We start from the raw sequence: 17,347 nt of genomic DNA, 5'->3' as shown, positions 1-17,347 counted from the left end.
ACACAACAGCTAGCTTTTATAAGAAAGTTGAAACCTGATTTTACGTTATATACATAAATAAACCCCAGGTGGATTAAAGAGTTAACAGCCAAATAATAATAATAAAAAATACCTTGAAAGAAAATGCAAAGATGACAAGAGCAGTCTTGAGCATTAAAAAAACAAGAAAATCATATTTAAAAAGAAAGACATTTTACTCCACAAAATTACTTTCATGGCAACAGACATCATTCACAAAGTCAACATAAAAACAAAAAATTTGATTATGAAATTATTTGCAACACAGATGTCAAAGAAAAGGTTAATATCTATCATATGCAAAGAGCTCTTACAAATTAATAACAATTGAATGAAGAGGATTGGAGTCAAGCAAAGGATAAGACTAGGCAGGACATGGTGCAAATCCAAATGGCCCAAGGATACGAGGAAAGTGCACAAGCTCACTAGTTGTAGAGGAACTTGGAATTAAAGTAACTATGAGATTTAATTTTATCCCCATCAAACTGGCAAAAACTAGAAATAATACTAACACCTATTGCTGGAGTAGATGTGGGGAAATAGTAGACTCATGAATTGCTGGAGAAAATGTGACTCATTGCAGCATTTTTGGAAAGCCAACTGGCAACACTGACTGAAATGTAAAAATACATATACCCTTCAACTGAGCAATCCCACTCCTGGGGATCTAATCCATAGAAATAAAAATGCCATTGGAAAGGATGTATGTACAAGGATGTTTATTGCAGCACTGTTATAGTGGAAGCAGGGGTAGGACTAAGAAATAAAGTGAATGCCTGTCAGTAGAAGGCTGGATGAAGAAATAACAGTAATTATTCACTATGAAATATTATGCTGCCATTAAAAGAATGAATTAGAGCTATTGCAGCTGACTCAGAGAGAATCCCATGAGTGTTGTTATTTGAAGGATAAAGCAGAATGAAGAAGGGGTGCCTCACAGAGGAAAGCATGGGAGAATGGATAGCACAAGAGAGCATGGCTTGTCCAGAGAAAGAAAAGGAGTGTGGCTGGAACAGTGTGTATGTGGAGATGGGGAGAGCAGGACAGAGGAGTGGGAGAGGGTGAAACAATGGGTGAGATTGGAGGACCCAGGGCCTGGTCTCACAAACCGCGTGTAGATTCCGGTACAGGTTCTAAGCAGGGAGATGCTACGACCTCACACCTTTCCTGAGTATCTATGTACCCCACAGTCCTGGGTGCTCGATATAAATTAACCCATACTCTACTGAGGGCATCAATATTAATTTTCCCATTTCCCAGATGAAGAAATTGAGGCTCCAGGGACGAAGCACCTTCCCCAGGGTCTCTGGGACTCTAACCCAGTCTTCTCACTCCAGACTCCACATTCTTTCCACTAACCATTCAGTTTGGCTTCCACAGCTAAATATAATCCCCTTGGTGGAGGGGGCGGGCCTAGGTGTGAGCCCCGAAGCCCCCTGTGGGAACAGAAAGAAGACAAGAGCTCAGTAGATATCTATTTGTCACTGAGTCTCAAGCAGAAGGGAGAAGGCAGCTGACCCACAGAGACTCTCCCCACTCTGGGGTCCTGATTACCTACTGGCCGAGGCTGTGCAGGCAGGCAGAGCTGTGTGCAAACTGTGAACCTGCTGTTTGCTGGCTGTTTGGCTTGGCATGTTTAACCTCCCTGAGCCCCAGTTTCCCCAAGGTTTCTGCAGCATTAAAGGAGAAAGGGCCCTGGCACATGATAGGCAATCGGCCAATATGGGACTCTAGGGCATGAGAGCCTCAGGGCTGGAACTGACTTTGGCCCCTATGAGCTGTGCAGCCTGGGGCAGAGTGCTTAACCTCTCTGTGCCTTGGGTTCTCCACCTGTGAAATGAGAGCCCGTGACAGAACTTCCCTCGAGGGCTGGCTGGGAGGATTACCTGAGTTCAGACGATGTGAAAGTTACCTGCAAATGTCACGGGGAGTGGGTGGCCAGCAGGAGTCCCGTCATTAAAACAAATATTATGACTTTTTCTCCTCTTCCCTCTCGTTCCGCTCACCCCAGCCCATTTATCAATGAATGTGTATCGAGGGCCTGTTCTGTGCCAAGATGCAAAGGACACGACGAGGAACACGAGAGACAAGGACCCAGCCTCTCAGAACTCAGGGCTTATCAGGAAAGACACGAAACAACATTTGAGTCACAGGAGGGCGAGGCCCAAGGAAGGAGGTTGAGGGAGCCCAGTTAGTGCACCAAGCCTGGCTGGGTCTGGGGGCAGGGCTCCACTCAGGCCTTCGGAAGCCCCACATCCACCTGGGAGACACTGAATTCCAAGAAGTCCCTCGGGGCGAGCTGACCGGCTGGTGCCCAGTGAGTTACTAGGCTTGGATCATAGACAGCCCACAAAAGTGCAAGAGACTCCAACTGCCCCTGAGGGGGTATTCAGGCACCCACGGGCTGTTGAAGAGGAATCTATTTTAGGAGAAGAGGAACTTGGTATCCTGCAGAACCCATCAGGGGTCAGTAGACAAGGTCATCGTCCACCCTCATCAGGCCTGGCCAAAGCAGGGCACGGTGCTGGGCCCCATCCTGCAGATGCTCAGAACCTGGCTACCCTCCCCACCCACCACGGAGCCCCTTCAGCTGTTTTGACCACTTCCATAAGGAGCCGGGCCAGCCACATTTATGGAAGTGGTGGTGTACTTAGCAGAACATATTAACAAATCACTTGTAATGAAAACTTAGGAGAGGAGAGACTCCTCCACCCAACTCAGTCCTCGTGACTTCGACAGCCCCACGAAGCCACCATGACGCCCATTTTACAGATGAGTAAATGGAGGCACGGAGAGGTCAGTAACCTGTCCCGAGCTCACATATCTTAGGAGGGAGGTGTGGAGCCAGGATTGCTAGAGCCCCTGGCCCCATGGTCAGCCTGTTGGTTCTTCCCACATTCTGGTCTTTGGGTCTATACCTCCATATGATGCCAACAGCTCCTTCACTTGCATCCCAGGCCTAGAGAAGGAACTCTGCCAGGCTCAGAACACTTTGCTAGTGAGCCACCCTCGGGTACAACTAATGCCCCTTTAAGCCTGCAAGGTTGGGAAGGCTGAATCCTGAAAGCCAGGATGGTGAGCTTTGGGACTGCTATTCAATTGAAGAGGCAAAGGTCACTTCCTCCAGGAAGTCTTCCCTGCCTTCCCTGTCCATGCTGTGCTCCTGTCACACCACGGCCCTCCCTCTATCACTCCACATTCAGTCTTTGGTTCCTGCCAATAGCAGACTTGGTTTTGTTCATCTTTGTATCCATCGCACAGGGCTTGGCACACAGTAGCTACTGTGCCTGGTGCAAGGTCCTCCCGGACCTACCCCACCTCCCTTTCCAGCCTGATCTCTGCCAGTTCCTCCAGGCACGTTGGCAAAACAGAATCACCTGTAGCTCTCAGAAGTGCACTGTGATTGCAATTAAACAATCAATTGTGTAATCAATGACTTGATGTCTGCCTCCCGTGCATGTGTGATCCTGGTGGCACTGGTTTTGTTCACTGATGTGCCTAGACACAAAATAGGTGCTCAACAAACTTTTGCTGAGTGAATGTTCACATCCCCTATCTTTGCATCTACTGTTCCCTCTGCCTAGAAAACCCTTCCTGGTCTTCTCTGCTCCTTGTCTTCTGCTTCTCCTTTAAGACCCAGCTCAGCTCTCACCACCTCCTGGAAGCCCTTGCTGAATACCCGGAGGGCATGCCCTGCCCTCCCTCCACTTGCAGGCCTCTCTCCACTCTGCTGATTGCTTCTGAGCAACACCTTTTTCATTTTGCAGTTTATTCAAAGCGCAGGACACTCAGTAGGAGCTCAACATGTTGCTAACATTTATTTAGGGCTTACTATGGAGGAGGCACTGCAAACGCCTTTTATTTCATTTCATTATCAGAACAGCATCTCGAGGCAAGCATGCTTCCCCATTTTCCAGACAGGCCGGCTGAGAACTGGGAATGTTTGGTCACTTGCCCGAAGCCACACTGCTAGGAGGCAGCAGAACTGGCACCTGATCCCCTGTGGCCCAACCCTGCCGCCTCAGCAATGCCTCCATCTGCCTGAAATCCACATGGAGAGGAGTGCCCTCCCTTTTCTTTCCTGTGGGTCACCTCCCCAGGTTCCACATTGCCCAGAAACCTCTGAAACGCCCCCTATTCTTCTCAGAAACCTCCAGCATCTTCTTCTGAAGATCCTGTCGACAACCCCGTGCAGAGTTCCAGGCCAGCTCTCCCGGGATGTCCCAATCAGATGGTCCCCATTTCCTTACTCCTCTAGCCTGCTTGAGCTTCCAGTTGCTCCCTACTGACCCAGGGATTTTTACTGTGCAGTCCGCACATATTTGGTGAGCACCTACTATGTGCCAGACCCCACGTGAGAGGCAGGGAATATAATGCAACACAACCAAGCCCCTACCTTTACACTATAAATAAGAAAATAAATACATATGTGAGGTGAGAGGTGCTGCAAAGGGTTAAGGAGAGAAATTATACAGGTAAGGAATGAGGATGATGGAAGAGGGGCAGGTGGGCTTTTATATCAGGTGGTCAGTTGAGCAGACCGCTGCGGAAATAAAGGATTGAACCAGCTGCCAGAAGATGAGCACCCCAGGCAGAGGAAGTGTTATGCAAAGGCACTGGGGTAGGCGTGGGGGCCATGGGATCCAGAATAGGAGTCTGACTGCAGGAGATGGAGGTAAGAAGGGAGAGCATGGAAGAGGAGAGGCTAAGAGGTGGGTGAGCCTGGTCGAGTAGGACATTCAAGACCCATTCTCTGTCCCCTCCCAAACTTACTCACCCAAGTGCACTACCTTCCTCTTACTTTCTCCATCCCCCGTTGGATTCCTTCTCCCCTAAAAGTCACTGGAAATCACCTTTTCCCCCTGCCCTTTAACATTCTGTTTCTTGCTTCTCCTCTGCATCTTTATGTGACCGCTGTATTTTTCTCTATTACTTTATTATCAATTTTCTATCATAATTTTCTTTGCTGTACCTCAGTTCCTGGTGAAATCCCACACCAACCCCAGAGGTGGGAGGTGGGGGGGAAGAAGCATCAGACGGATTCAGAGCTCAGACTGGGGGTAGAAGTCCCAGTGGGAAGCTACCCCTCTGTGGGGATGCTTGTCACGGGCACCTCTACGCATGCATTTTCAGCTTCCGGTTCTCACCAGGCTCGGAACTAACCAGGCAGCCGTGCTCCACCCTCCCAGCCCCTCCAGCAGCCGACACCGGGGGCTCCCTGAGGCTTCCTCGGCTGCTCTCAGCTCTGCAAGGAGTAAAACCTGCCTGCTATCTCCTAGCATCTCCTTTCCTCCCCATCCCAGAGCCTGACACCCCCATCAGGGCATCTCTGCAGCAGATGCCCCAGTGTGGGGCTGAACAGCGAGGCGGGCTGGAAGCTTCTGGCGATCCACAGCGGCTGGATGTGCGGACAAGAGAGCAGAGCAGGCCCAGGATGGGCAGCGTGGGGAAACCAGGCCAGTGCTGGCCTCCCAGGTCCGACTCTGGTACTGCCTTATCTCTTGTCTGCCCCCGGTCCTCCGATAACATCTTGGGGCACCTTCACCTTTCCCAGCCACGCCCCCACCTGCCAAGCTCCAGGGGCTTTTAGACACCTGCTCCTACTACTTTCCAAATGCTTATATCTTGTTTAATCCCCACAACCCTAACCTTATTCGTTCATTCAAAAACCATTCACTGGGCTTCCCTGGTGGCGCAGTGGTTGGGAGTCCGCCTGCCGATGCAGGGGACACGGGTTCGTGCCCTGGTCCAGGAGGATCCCACATACCGCGGGGTGGCTGGGCCCGTGAGCCATGGCCGCTGAGCCTGCGCGTCCGGAGCCTGTGCTCCGCAACGGGAGAGGCCACAGCAGTGAGAGGCCCGCGTACAGAAAAAAAAAAAAAAACCATTCACTGAGCACCTACAATATTCCAAGCACTTTCTGGGCATCGGGGATACTGCAATGAACGAGTATCATTCGAGTATCACACATGTGCTCCAACATCTCGGGGGGAAGTGGGCGGCTGGGGACAGCCTTCAGATAATAAATAAGAGAATGTCAAGTTGCAACAAGCACGGTGACGAAAACAAAACAGGTCAATGTCATATAGAGTGACATTTTAAATTGTGTGACCAGCAATGTCTCTCTGGGGGTGATATTTCAGCTAAGACTTGAGTGATGTGCTAGCGGTCCAGCCTTCAGGGCGGACAGCATCCAACAGAGGGAGCAGCAAATGCAAAGGATTTAACTTCAGGTGGGAACAATCGAGACACCTATCACCCCATTTACAGATGAGGAAGCTCAGAGGGGATAAGGTCACACAGAGAGTAAGCAGCAGAGCTGGGATTCAAACCCAGGTCCATCTGACTCCACGGCCTGTTCTCTTCCCACTTCATTGCTCCTGCCAGGCAAGGACGGTGATACCAATGGATGGCTCGTTACCCCACGCACAGCAGTTTCTCTGGATTCAGCCCCAGCCTCTCTGTCCATCCCCATCAGTCATTCCAGCCTCCTTGAGATTCCTCATCCTACTTCAGGTCTCTGCATTTGCACGTGCTGTTCCCCTGTTTTTGCAACGCCCTCCTCTCTTCCTTGACCAGTTGTGAGCTTTTCTCCTGGCCTTTGAGGGTGAGCTTGTCACCAAAGCCTTCTGGGACACTCCAAGACAGAAATAAATGCTTCCTGCCCTGGGCTTTCACGGCACATGTCTTCATTTTGTTCATTTATTCCTCAGTTGTGTACTATGGGCCCACTGTGTGGCAGCCATTAAACAGAAATTCCAAACCCAGAGAGAAGTACCACGAGAGGAGAAGGGGAGCTGCAGGAGCGCACAGAAGGGAACGTCGGACACCCCAGGTCTTCCCGGGCCTGGGTCGCAGTGCCTTGGAATTAGCTGTCTGCTTGACGATCGCCCCGATTTGGGTATTTTCATCTCATCTGCCTCCCGAGCACCTTAGCACATCGCCTGGCACAGAGCAGGCCTGCCTTTGGATTTTTATATCCACAAAGTAGTTTGTTTGTACAGGGTGCCCGCTCTGTGCTAGGCACTAAGTGTTGGAAACACGAGAACACAGCAGACCAAAATCCCTGCCTTCGTGAGCCTTCATTCTAGCGAGCATAGAATGTAATTGAATGAATGATTGCCATTCCCGATTCATTCATTCACGTGCTGAGAAGACATAGAACGGGAGCAGGGAGTGAAGAAGCAGTAGCATGGAACAAAACTGTGCACGTGGCCAAAGCAGAATTGTCAGTTTCCCCCGCTCCCCGCAGCCCACTCATGCTGCAACCTGCTTCTTCCTCAGAGCGACGTATCTCAGCCATGGACACCAATATTCATCAGTTTTCTCCCCAATACCCCAAATCCCTCAATTTCTTTCCGTCCCCATTGCCACATACTGGTCTAGCCCACCATTGTCTCTTGCTCGTCTCCCAGCCATAGCTACCTTACTGTCTCCATGCCTCCAGGTTTGCCTCTCACACTTCCTATCCCACCAGTCTCCTCCACGTGGCTTCTTATGCTTCAGTCTCCCTTCCATGGCCTCCAGGCTCTTAGCCTAAAACACTCCCCAACATTATTTTTATTTTTTTATATTTATTATTTATTTTCCTTATTTTTTTTGGCTGCGTCAGGTCTTAGTTGTGGCACGCGGGATATTTGGTTGTGGCGAGCAGTCTCTTCATTGTGGTCCTCGGGCTTCTCTCTAGTTGCGACGCATTTTTTTGGGTTTTGGTTTTTGTTTTTTCTCTCTCTCTCTCTAGTTGTGGCGCATGGGCTCTGTAGTTTGTGACACGTTGGCTCTCTCATTGAGGTGCGCGAGCTCAGTAGTTGTGGCACGTGGGCTTAGTTGCCCTGCGGCATGTGGGATCTTAGTTCCCTGACTACGGATCGAACCCGTGTCCCCTGCCCTGGAAGATGGATTCTTTACCACTGGACCACCAGGGAAGTCCCCCCCTCATTATCTTTAAATTGCTTAGCATTTTTTCCCTAAAACTGGCCAATCCTCTTTTCCCTCCAGTGCACACTTCTGCACCTTTGCACAGGCTGTTCCCTCAGTCTGGAATGCCCTTCCTCTTCTCAGCTCCCCTCCACCCTCCCACTCCCATCTTAGCCTAGCTGAATCTGAGTTAATCTCAGTTTAAATGTCCTGTCCTCCAGGAGGATGTCCCTCACACCCTAGCTTGAGTTTAGTCTCCCTGATCCATGGCCCCACAGCATCCCTCACCTAACATTCTCCTTACTTTAATGTGGCTCTTCCTCACCTGTCTCCTCCTTCTAATTGTCTTCAGATCCTTGGAGGAAGGGACCATGTTTTTCCTACTCAACATCCCCAGGAAATCTACTATGTGTACCTGACACATAGCAGGTGCCTGATTTGTTGAACGACTAGATGAACAAATGAATAAACTATGAAACTTGGATCTAGTAGAACTTGATAATGCAATGCAAAATGTTCAATTCTCTGCTCTTCCACCTAACTTGATATATGACCTTGGGACTTGATTTATGACCTCTCTGACCCTCTGTTTCCTCACCTATAGGATAAGATAGTAATATGCATTTGCAGTGTTGTTGGAATGGTAAGTGTAAGAACCTGTGTGACAATTTGTATGGAAACACAAAAGACCCTGAATAGCCAAAGCAATCTTGAGAAAGAAAAACGGAGCTGGAGGAATCAGGCTCCCAGACTTCAGACTATACTACAAAGCTACAGTAATCAAGACAGTATGGTACTGGCACAAAAACAGAAATATTGATCAATGGAACAGGATAGAAAGCCCAGAGATAAGCCCACGCACATATGGTCACCTTATTTTGATAAAGGAGGCAAGAATATACAGTGGAGAAAAGACAGCCTCTTCAGTAAGTGGTGCTGGGAAAACTGGACAGCTACATGTAAAAGAATGAAATTAGAACACTTCCTAACACCATACACAAAAATAAACTCAAAATGGATTAAAGACCTAAATGTAAGGTCAGACACTGTAGAACTCTTAGAGGAAAACATAGGCAGAACACTCTATGACATAAATCACAGCAAGATCCTTTTTGACCCACCTCCTAGAGAAATGGAAATAAAAACAAAAATAAACAAATGGGACCTAATGAAACTTAAAAGCTTTTGCACAGCAAAGGAAACCGTAAACAAGACCAAAAGACAACCCTCAGAATGGGAGAAAATATTTGCAAATAAAGCAACTAACAAAGGATTAATCTTCAAAATTTACAAGCAGCTCATGCAGCTCAATATCAAAAAAACAAACAACCCAATCCAAAAATGGGCAGAAGACCTAAATAGACATTTCTCCAAAGAAGATATACAGATCGCCAACAAACACATGAAAGGATGCTCAACATCATTAATCATTAGAGAAATGCAAATCAAAACTACAATGAGATATCATCTCACACTGGTCAAAATGGCCATCATCAAAAAATCTACCAACAGTAAATGCTGGAGAGGGTGTGGAGAAAAGGGAACCCTCTCGTACTGTTGGTGGGAATGTAAATTGATACAGCCACTGTGGAAAACAGTATGCAGGTTCCTCAAAAAACTAAAAACAGAACTACCATACGACCCAGCAATCCCACTACAGAGCACATACCCTGAGAAAACCATAATTCAAAAAGAGTCATGTACCAAAATGTTCATTGCAGCTCTATTTACAATAGCCAGGACATGGAAGCAACCTAAGTCCCCATCAACAGATGCATGGATAAAAAGATGTGGCACATATATATACAATGGAGTATTACTCAGCCATAAAAAGAAACAAAATTGAATTATTTGTAGTGAAGTGGATGGACATAGAGTCTGTCATACAAAGTGAAGTAAGTCAGAAAGAGAAAAACAAATATCATATGCTAACACATATATATGGAATCTAAAAAAAAAAATTGTCATGAAGAACCTAGGGGCAAGACGGGAATAAAGACACAGACCTACTAGAGAATGGACTTGAGGATACGGGGAGGGGGAAGGGTAAGCTGGGACAAAGTGAGAGAATGGCATGGACATATATACACTACCAAACGTAAAATAGACAGCTAGTGGGAAGCAGCCGCATAGCTCAGGGAGATCAGCTCAGTGTTTTGTGACCACCTAGAGGGGTGGGATAGGGAGGGTGGGAGGGAGGGAGATGCAAGAGGGAAGAGATATGGGGACATATGTATATGTGTAACTGATTCACTTTGTTATAAAGCAGAAACTAACACACCATTGTAAAGCAATTATACTCCAATAAAGATGTTAAAAAAAAAATCTGTGTGAAAATATGTGGAACCTAGATGTTACTCCCTTAAATCCTTGCCAAATCTGTGGATGAGAAGCAAATAGCATTGGTGTAATATCCTTATTCAGAAAGCTTCTATCTTGGGTCAAGGCACAGAGGTTGAGACCTAGGGCTGTTTGCTGGGCTTCTGGGCTAGAGCTCTGCCACTCACTCACTGTGACTCACAACCTTAGGCTAGATATTTAAACCATTATGTGACTCAGGTTCCTTATCTGTAAAACGGTTCCTCCCTCATAGGATTGTTGTGGGACTCAGCCTAGATCAGTGCCTGGCATGTTAGCTATTGTCATGGTTATTTACACATAACACTGACAACCACACTGTAAGGCTTCTGCCAGTGGCCCTCCTGACAGAAGAAGAGAGATTTCCAGAGAGGTTAAGTGACTGCCCAAGGTCATACAGTGAGGAAATGGCAGACTTGTGCTCCAAGGCCAGGTCTGCTGTGCCCAAATCCCATGTTATTTCCACTCCATCAAAGAAGGAGCTCAAAATAGGCCTGTGGCATTTCAGCTAATTTCCTCTAAGCCTTTACCAAGTCGCCAACTGCAGACTCCCAAAGCTGCTCCCCTAAGAGCACCCATTCAGCAGCTGCTAAGTGTGTGTGCCTGGTGGCTCCAAAGCATCTAATGTGGTTTGCACCGAGCCAGGTCTTCCCAGGTAGCCTTGCCTGGTCTGCAGAAGGGACCGCAGGAGTAGAGCTAGGTTGGGGAGGGGGAAGGGGAGTGGTACACGAGTTAGATGGAAGAAGAGGCTGGAAACCAATCTGGATGTAAATGGCGGGGAGGAGAAATGAGAGGCAAGCACCTTTACTGAGTGCCTACTACGTGCCAGGTACACCATCTAAAACTCACTAGAATCACTCAGCCTTTATTTATCAAGTATCTGTTATGTATCAAGCCCTGCACTAGCTCCCAAAGGTACGATGGTGAACAAGATACAGCTATTGACCTCAAAAGGCTCACAGGTCAGAGAGAGCTGACACAGGCACAAAATAAAGTGCTACCAAAGGGATGGTAGAATCTGAGCAGGGTGGCAGCTGTGAAAAGCAGGGAGCAACTGGGAACACCTTCAGAGAGGGGGAGGCAGTACTATGCGCTCATTTTGCATGTGGTGAAACTGAGGCTCTAGGAAGCCGACTTGTTTGAATCTTGCAGTTACCAAGTAGCACAGAGGCAAGCTGTGTCCCCAGGCCTGTTCTGTCTCCAGAAGTGTCTGTTCTCTCCACACCGTCGACCTAAAGCTCTTACGTGCCCCCACACCCACTTTCCTTTACTCAATGATTATCTGGCTAGAAGATTAATCAAATGCTGCTGAAGCTGCCGCCACTGTCAGTGGCTAAGATGTTAGCTGCTTCTGCAGTCAAACAGAAGCTTTTGAGCCTCTGTTACTGATTCTGTTAGAGCAAAAGATTCAGGGCTTGGTCTGAAAGGGATGGGGGGCTAAGAAGGAGGGTTCTATCTCCAGTCTGAAGGGACTTCTTGGACAGGTCAAAGGCAACCAAGGTGACAGGAGTAAGTGAGAGCAAGCTTCTCAGTCTCATGTGGCTGCGCCCAAACCTCTCTCGACTCTCCCCAAAAGTCCCGTTTAAGAAGGCTTCCTGCTTGCCCCTCACTTTTTTCTCAAGGAAGAGAGCCAAGAAAATCACTCATCTGAACCCCTGGCTGAACTTGCTAGGCTCCCTGCTGAGTGAGATCAGCATGTCAGTTCCTCTCCCATCCCAATTTCCATCCCCATCCTCAAAGGACAAGAAACCAAACAGGAGAAATCCTCAGTCCGCAAAAGTAGCTCTTGCTATATATACCCTAAAGGTACCTTAGCAGAGGTTGCTGTAATCTTGGTCACATTCTCCGGACACCAGGACCCTCTCCAAGGTGCCAGGAGCACAGCGATTACCCCTCTCAAGAGTCCTTCCTTTGTGAGAAGGGAAAAGGGAGCGAGAGAAGGAAGTTTCAAGGAGGATGGAGAAACAGGTAGTTTTTCTACACCAAAAAAAAAAAAAAAAAATGTATTGGCCATACCTTCAGACCAACTCTGAGCTAAGGGAAAGACGTTAGGCAATACCAAAGAAAGTCTGTTTTGAATTCAGTCACCTTTTATATACTCTTTGATAATCACCAGATCACTAAGAAATTGTCAAGCAAATTATCTCCAGACAAAAATGGAAGAAGAAAGTATAGAATAGCTGAGCTATGAAATTGAAACATCTCTAACCCCCAACTGACCCATCAGACTTACACCTCTCTCTAGGCTCCTCCCCCCACCCAAAATTAAAAACAGTGCACCTACCTCATGCCTCATGTGCTCTCCCTCACCTAACTAGGAAACTGATCAGAGAGAAATATAATCAGTAGCAGCAGGAATCTGATGAGGTTCTTTCTCCAGGGGTCACATTAAGGAAAAGTTGCACATATAGAAACAAGAGGTGACACTGTAATTAACACAAGACAACCATTCTGCTGAGGAAAAGCGGAGAGTTATGATGTGTTTCCTTATTCACAGCAGGGAGATTTTTATCTCTTCCCATCCAGTTCACAAATGACATGGGAAACTTAGAAGGACTCACATTTCACTCACTTCCCCTCAAACATGTTTATCCTTGAGATGAAACTCATCGCCCAAGCCCCAGCCGCCAGTCACCCTTTTGCACCCTTTTCCATGAATAATCTTTCCAAAATGTCTGCTTGTAGGAGCAAGATTTGGGATTTCACGGAAAACTACAGAGACACACATACACACCCTGTCAGCTAGAAAGAGACAGAGACGAGACAGAAACGACCAAAAGGAGAACAGCTAACGTGCCAACAAAATAAAACAGATCCCCCAAACAGCAAAGTGCAAAAGATGATTTAAAAAACACATAGAGACCGTGTTTGTAATTACCCATCCAGGTTATATTTTCAGGGCTTCCAGGCAAAGAAACGGCTGGTCCAAGTTTTGTGCCCGTCTGATTGTGATGGGAGGGTTGTATTTGAAGCTCTGGGCACGTAGAGATGGAATGAGAAGGAGGCTGAGCTGGAAGAAACAGCGAGGGGGAAGGGAAGGGGAGAGAGTGTGAGAGAGAGAGAGGGAGAGGGAAAGGGAGAGGGAGCGGAGCTATCTCTAGCTACGCCTTCCTCTAAGCTCCGGGAGCCCAGGAGAGCGCTCATTTCAGGATCTGGGAGAGGGGTAAAAAGAGGAAAGGCAGCCCCCGCTCTGCCCTGGCCTTGCTGCCCCCGAGGGAAGGGAGGACTCTGGCCCGCGCCCCCCTCCTGGCGGGCCGCCGGGGGAGCCGGGGAGCGCGCGAAGCGGGCGGCGCAGGGAGCTGTCCAGTTCAGCACCACCCGGTAATGCAGTAGGTGGGAGCGCCTCCGCCGGGGGCCGAGCCGGCAGGGAGTGGGGTGGGAGGGGGCAGGCGGACGGCCCATCCTGCAGCAAGACGCCGGCTCCCTTGTTTCCAGGAGCTTTGCAGATAGGGGGAGGGAAACCCGCCTCGATTCTCTGGGAGAAACCCCCTCCCTCCCCCACTTCGCCAACACTACCACCGCCACCAACAACAATAACCGCCGCCGCTGCTCGTCCTGCCGCCGCCGCCGCCGCGCCTGCCCGCCCTGCTGCTGCTGCTGCAGCTGCCGCTGCCGGGGCACAACCATGGAAGGCGAGACCCCCGCACCTGTTCAGCTGAAATCAAGGGCTTACAGAATACTGGGAAGTCTGGTCTGAAACGAAAACGCCCGAGACCCCCCCAAGGAAGAGAACTGGCGAAGCAAAGGATTTTCATGGCGCAGGCCGCAGAGCCGAGAGCGAAGACGGAAGGTTGCATCTCGGCTTTTACAATCTCTAACTGTCTAGGTCCCGACCATGAGAGATTGTGTTGAGAATGCGGCTGATCCCTGGTTCACTGTGGAAGCCCTCTCCAAATTAGCTATCACATATGGAAACTGGAGACCAGAATTTTAGGAAAAGAGATTAAGGCATCTCACTTGGGGGGGTGGGGGGTGTCTTTTTATTTTTTCCTTTTTTTTTTTTTTTAATCACTGCAACTGGAACAGTTTCTGATCTCAAAAGGCAAGCCTCTCTTCCCGTGTGATCTTTATAATTTACACTCTTTTCCGTGAGCTTTCTTACCTCCCTTTTTTTATATCCCTCCATATCCTCTATTAACACATATATCCATTATATTCGTAGTGGAATTATTTTTATTTTTTTGCTTTAGTACTCGCACCCTCACACACACTCTCCCGAGAACCAGAAGTCGGTTGGGTGTTTATATAATGAAGAATTATGGGGCTGTTTGATCGAGGTGTTCAAATGCTTTTAACCACCGTTGGTGCTTTCGCTGCCTTCAGTCTGATGACCATAGCTGTGGGAACCGACTATTGGCTCTACTCCAGAGGGGTTTGCAAGACCAAAAGTGTCAGTGAGAATGAAACCAGCAAAAAGAACGAGGAAGTTATGACCCATTCTGGATTATGGAGAACCTGCTGCCTAGAAGGTATTTGATTTCCCATCTCCTCCCCCTCTCCACCCCCCTCCTCTTCTCACTCCCCCTCCCCACCCGCTTCCAAATAAGTTCCCTTTACATTCCACCATTTTCTTACTTCACTCCTTCCACCACAGATCAAGGTTGGTTGGGTTAGTTTCAGAGGAAAGAAAATCAATAAGCAAAAGCCATACTCAACTCTCCAGCCTCCACCACCCCCCTTCCTTCAAACCTCTTCATTGAAATCATCTATGATATGATGAAAACAACAAGAGATTGTCTTTAAAAGTCAAATGTGCTCCACCTGCTTTGGAATCATTAGGATTTGCCTTTTGATGTAGTATGGCCATCTATGAGGGGGTAGAGAATAACTGCCTCTCTCAACCCCGCTCCTCTTTTCGTAATGAAGAATTCCAAAATGCTTTTCCTTTCCCGTCCTCCTCCCCTTACTCCCCAAAAGTCCCAGACACCTCATCATCTGCAAATCTCCTTTTTTTAAAAAAAAATCTGTTTTTTCTAAGAACCCTTATTTGGTAAATCCTAATTATTCCAGGATCGCAAGCTGAGTTCAAGAGCATTTCGTAATGTCTATGAGCCACACATATCGTTCGAGGCGACTGGCTGTGTGTGTATGTGTGTTTTAACGTTTACAAAGTCTAAAAACACGTAACGTCTCTCACAGGAAACAGACCCAAGTTCTAATAAACAGCAATTCACTTGCAGGTTAGGCTGAGAACCAATTCACTTCCACACAGAGTGACATGTCTATTATCCAGAAGCGTGTAGAATCAGCATTGCAGCCAGCTTGGGAATCAGACATTGTGCAGGGAGGCTGGGAGGGAGAGGAGGGCATGGGGAGGTTGAGGGGGAAGAGTAGGGAGCAGTGGGTCAGGAGTGTCAGCTGTTTGTCTTGATCTTGCAGGGTCATTGGGACACGTGTGCCTGTGCATGTGCTGTGGGCAAAGCGGTCCCCACGGTGGAAAGGCTGGAAGATCAGGGTACAGGTGAAAGCATGTGCTTTGAGACACATTAATAAACACAGGGGGAAAAAACTCCTGCAGGTCATACAACCTGCATTTAGCAACAGACTTTAATATGAGGGGCTGCATTTGAGCGGCTACCTATGTCTGTGTGTACAAGCTACAGCCACCCATAGGAAGACATGCACAGAGAGATACATGTTTCTGGGTGGAAAGAAAAGCTTATGTGCTTTGCTTCTGATATGAACCAATACGGAGGCCGTTTGAGGCAGCGTCGGGAAGCGGGGACTGCAGGATTGTTTGTTAAGCTCAACATGGGATGGTGATGCAGGGAGTTGAAGCCAGGAGATGGTGGAGAAGAGAAGGAAACAGACAGGGAGAGGGAGAAATAATGTGACCCCAGAGTCTAACCCAAACTGAGCAAAAGCTGCTCTTTGGGAAATATTTATGTCTGGGAAAGAGCACCAATTCCATGCCCACCCCCCACCCCCCACAACAATCTTGGTGCAAGTGGTTGAGTGACGGCTGAACATGTTTTGAATAGCTAAGTGACTTCATTGAGCGATGGTCTATTTGACGCATACTGCATTTGGTGCCCTTTCTCAATCCAAACCACTGCCTTGAACATGGTCTGCAGCGGAGCTCTATGCTGAATGCTATATGCTCTTCCCCAGCCGAAGAATCAATATCGGGAAATTAATAGGCACTGTTTTAAACACACCCCTCCTTTAAAAAAATGAAGAGGCTTTCATGCAGCTAGTCACTAACAGTGGAAAGACTTCCAGTTAATTAAACATTTATGGCATGCTTTTATTCCAAAAGAGAAGGAAAGCAAAGTGAATGAGGGTTGCTTTAGGGAAATGGTCATAGTAGCAATTTACCTTCCTTGGACTTTAGTTAGATGGATGAAGATATGCAGACAAGAGATGAGACGAAAGACAGGACATGATTTTAGGAGAAATAGTCCCAGCAATTGGTGAGTTGGTATAAATATACTTTATCAGGGTTTTATGTGCAAATTCTTAATACCATGATCTTTTAAACATTTTCTAATTCCTTGAAGGGAAGAGGACTAGACAGTGGCTTTGGATCACTTATGCATTAAAAGGCTTAAGTATTTTCATTAAAATTCCATCTGTTTGGTGTCCACATCCCCAAATGTGCTGCCCGCCCCCTTCAGCTTTCTCTCCAAGCCGTACCCACACCTCCCTCCCTGAATCATCCCTAAAAGGGTTAGTATTGCAACACTTCCCAAGGATTGTGGGTTTGGCTCTTCTCCCCAGGACTGGGGACTCCCAGCAGTCGCGGGTGGGGGGATGGTGGGGAAGGCTGGGCCGGGCTGCTTTAGGATTCTTGTGCCTTTTCCACTTGTAGCCAAGGTCCAGGCAGGAAGGGTGGGTACTCAGGGCCCCAGTTCAACCCGGCCTTTAATTTCCAAAGCCTCTGTCCATATGGAGTTTTGAAGGCCTCAGTCTCCCCCTTAGGAAGCTGGGCCTTGGCCACTTAGGAAGTGGTTTGAAGGTTTTAAAGCCACATATTTTCAAAGACTGCACTGATTTCCAAAGATTATAAATGCACTTATTTCTGCAGGTTGACACAGATGGTTCTTGTGGGGCG

The 17,347-nt window shown here is 48.0% G+C and overlaps 1 protein-coding gene and 1 long non-coding RNA gene across 3 annotated transcripts in view; one reads left to right on the top strand and one right to left on the bottom strand.

Moving 5' to 3' along the window:
• LOC117196460 (uncharacterized) overlaps positions 1–13,891 on the bottom strand; it is a 39,583-nt gene extending 25,692 nt beyond the window's left edge. Inside the window, exons 1-2 of one of the 2 annotated variants that reach the window (XR_007470234.1) lie at positions 12,104–13,891; positions 1,931–2,133 (exon numbers count right to left, since the gene is read on the bottom strand). This is a non-coding gene — a long non-coding RNA (uncharacterized LOC117196460). The remainder of the gene's footprint in view (positions 1–1,930; positions 2,134–12,103) is intronic. The other variant, XR_007470233.1, reaches the window with a different exon arrangement.
• The window catches only part of CACNG2 (calcium voltage-gated channel auxiliary subunit gamma 2), a 120,075-nt gene continuing 116,086 nt past the window's right edge, over positions 13,359–17,347 (top strand). The window contains exon 1 of the mRNA XM_004279434.3: positions 13,359–14,762. Within this exon, the coding sequence (XP_004279482.1) occupies positions 14,552–14,762 (211 nt within the window). The 5' untranslated portion in view covers positions 13,359–14,551. The remainder of the gene's footprint in view (positions 14,763–17,347) is intronic.

Source organism: Orcinus orca, chromosome 11 (assembly GCF_937001465.1).
Source record: "Orcinus orca chromosome 11, mOrcOrc1.1, whole genome shotgun sequence".
NCBI classification, from domain to species: Eukaryota; Metazoa; Chordata; class Mammalia; order Artiodactyla; family Delphinidae; genus Orcinus; species Orcinus orca.
The sequence above is the reverse complement of the archived record's forward strand: the minus strand, read 5'-3'. Positions and strand labels throughout refer to the sequence as shown.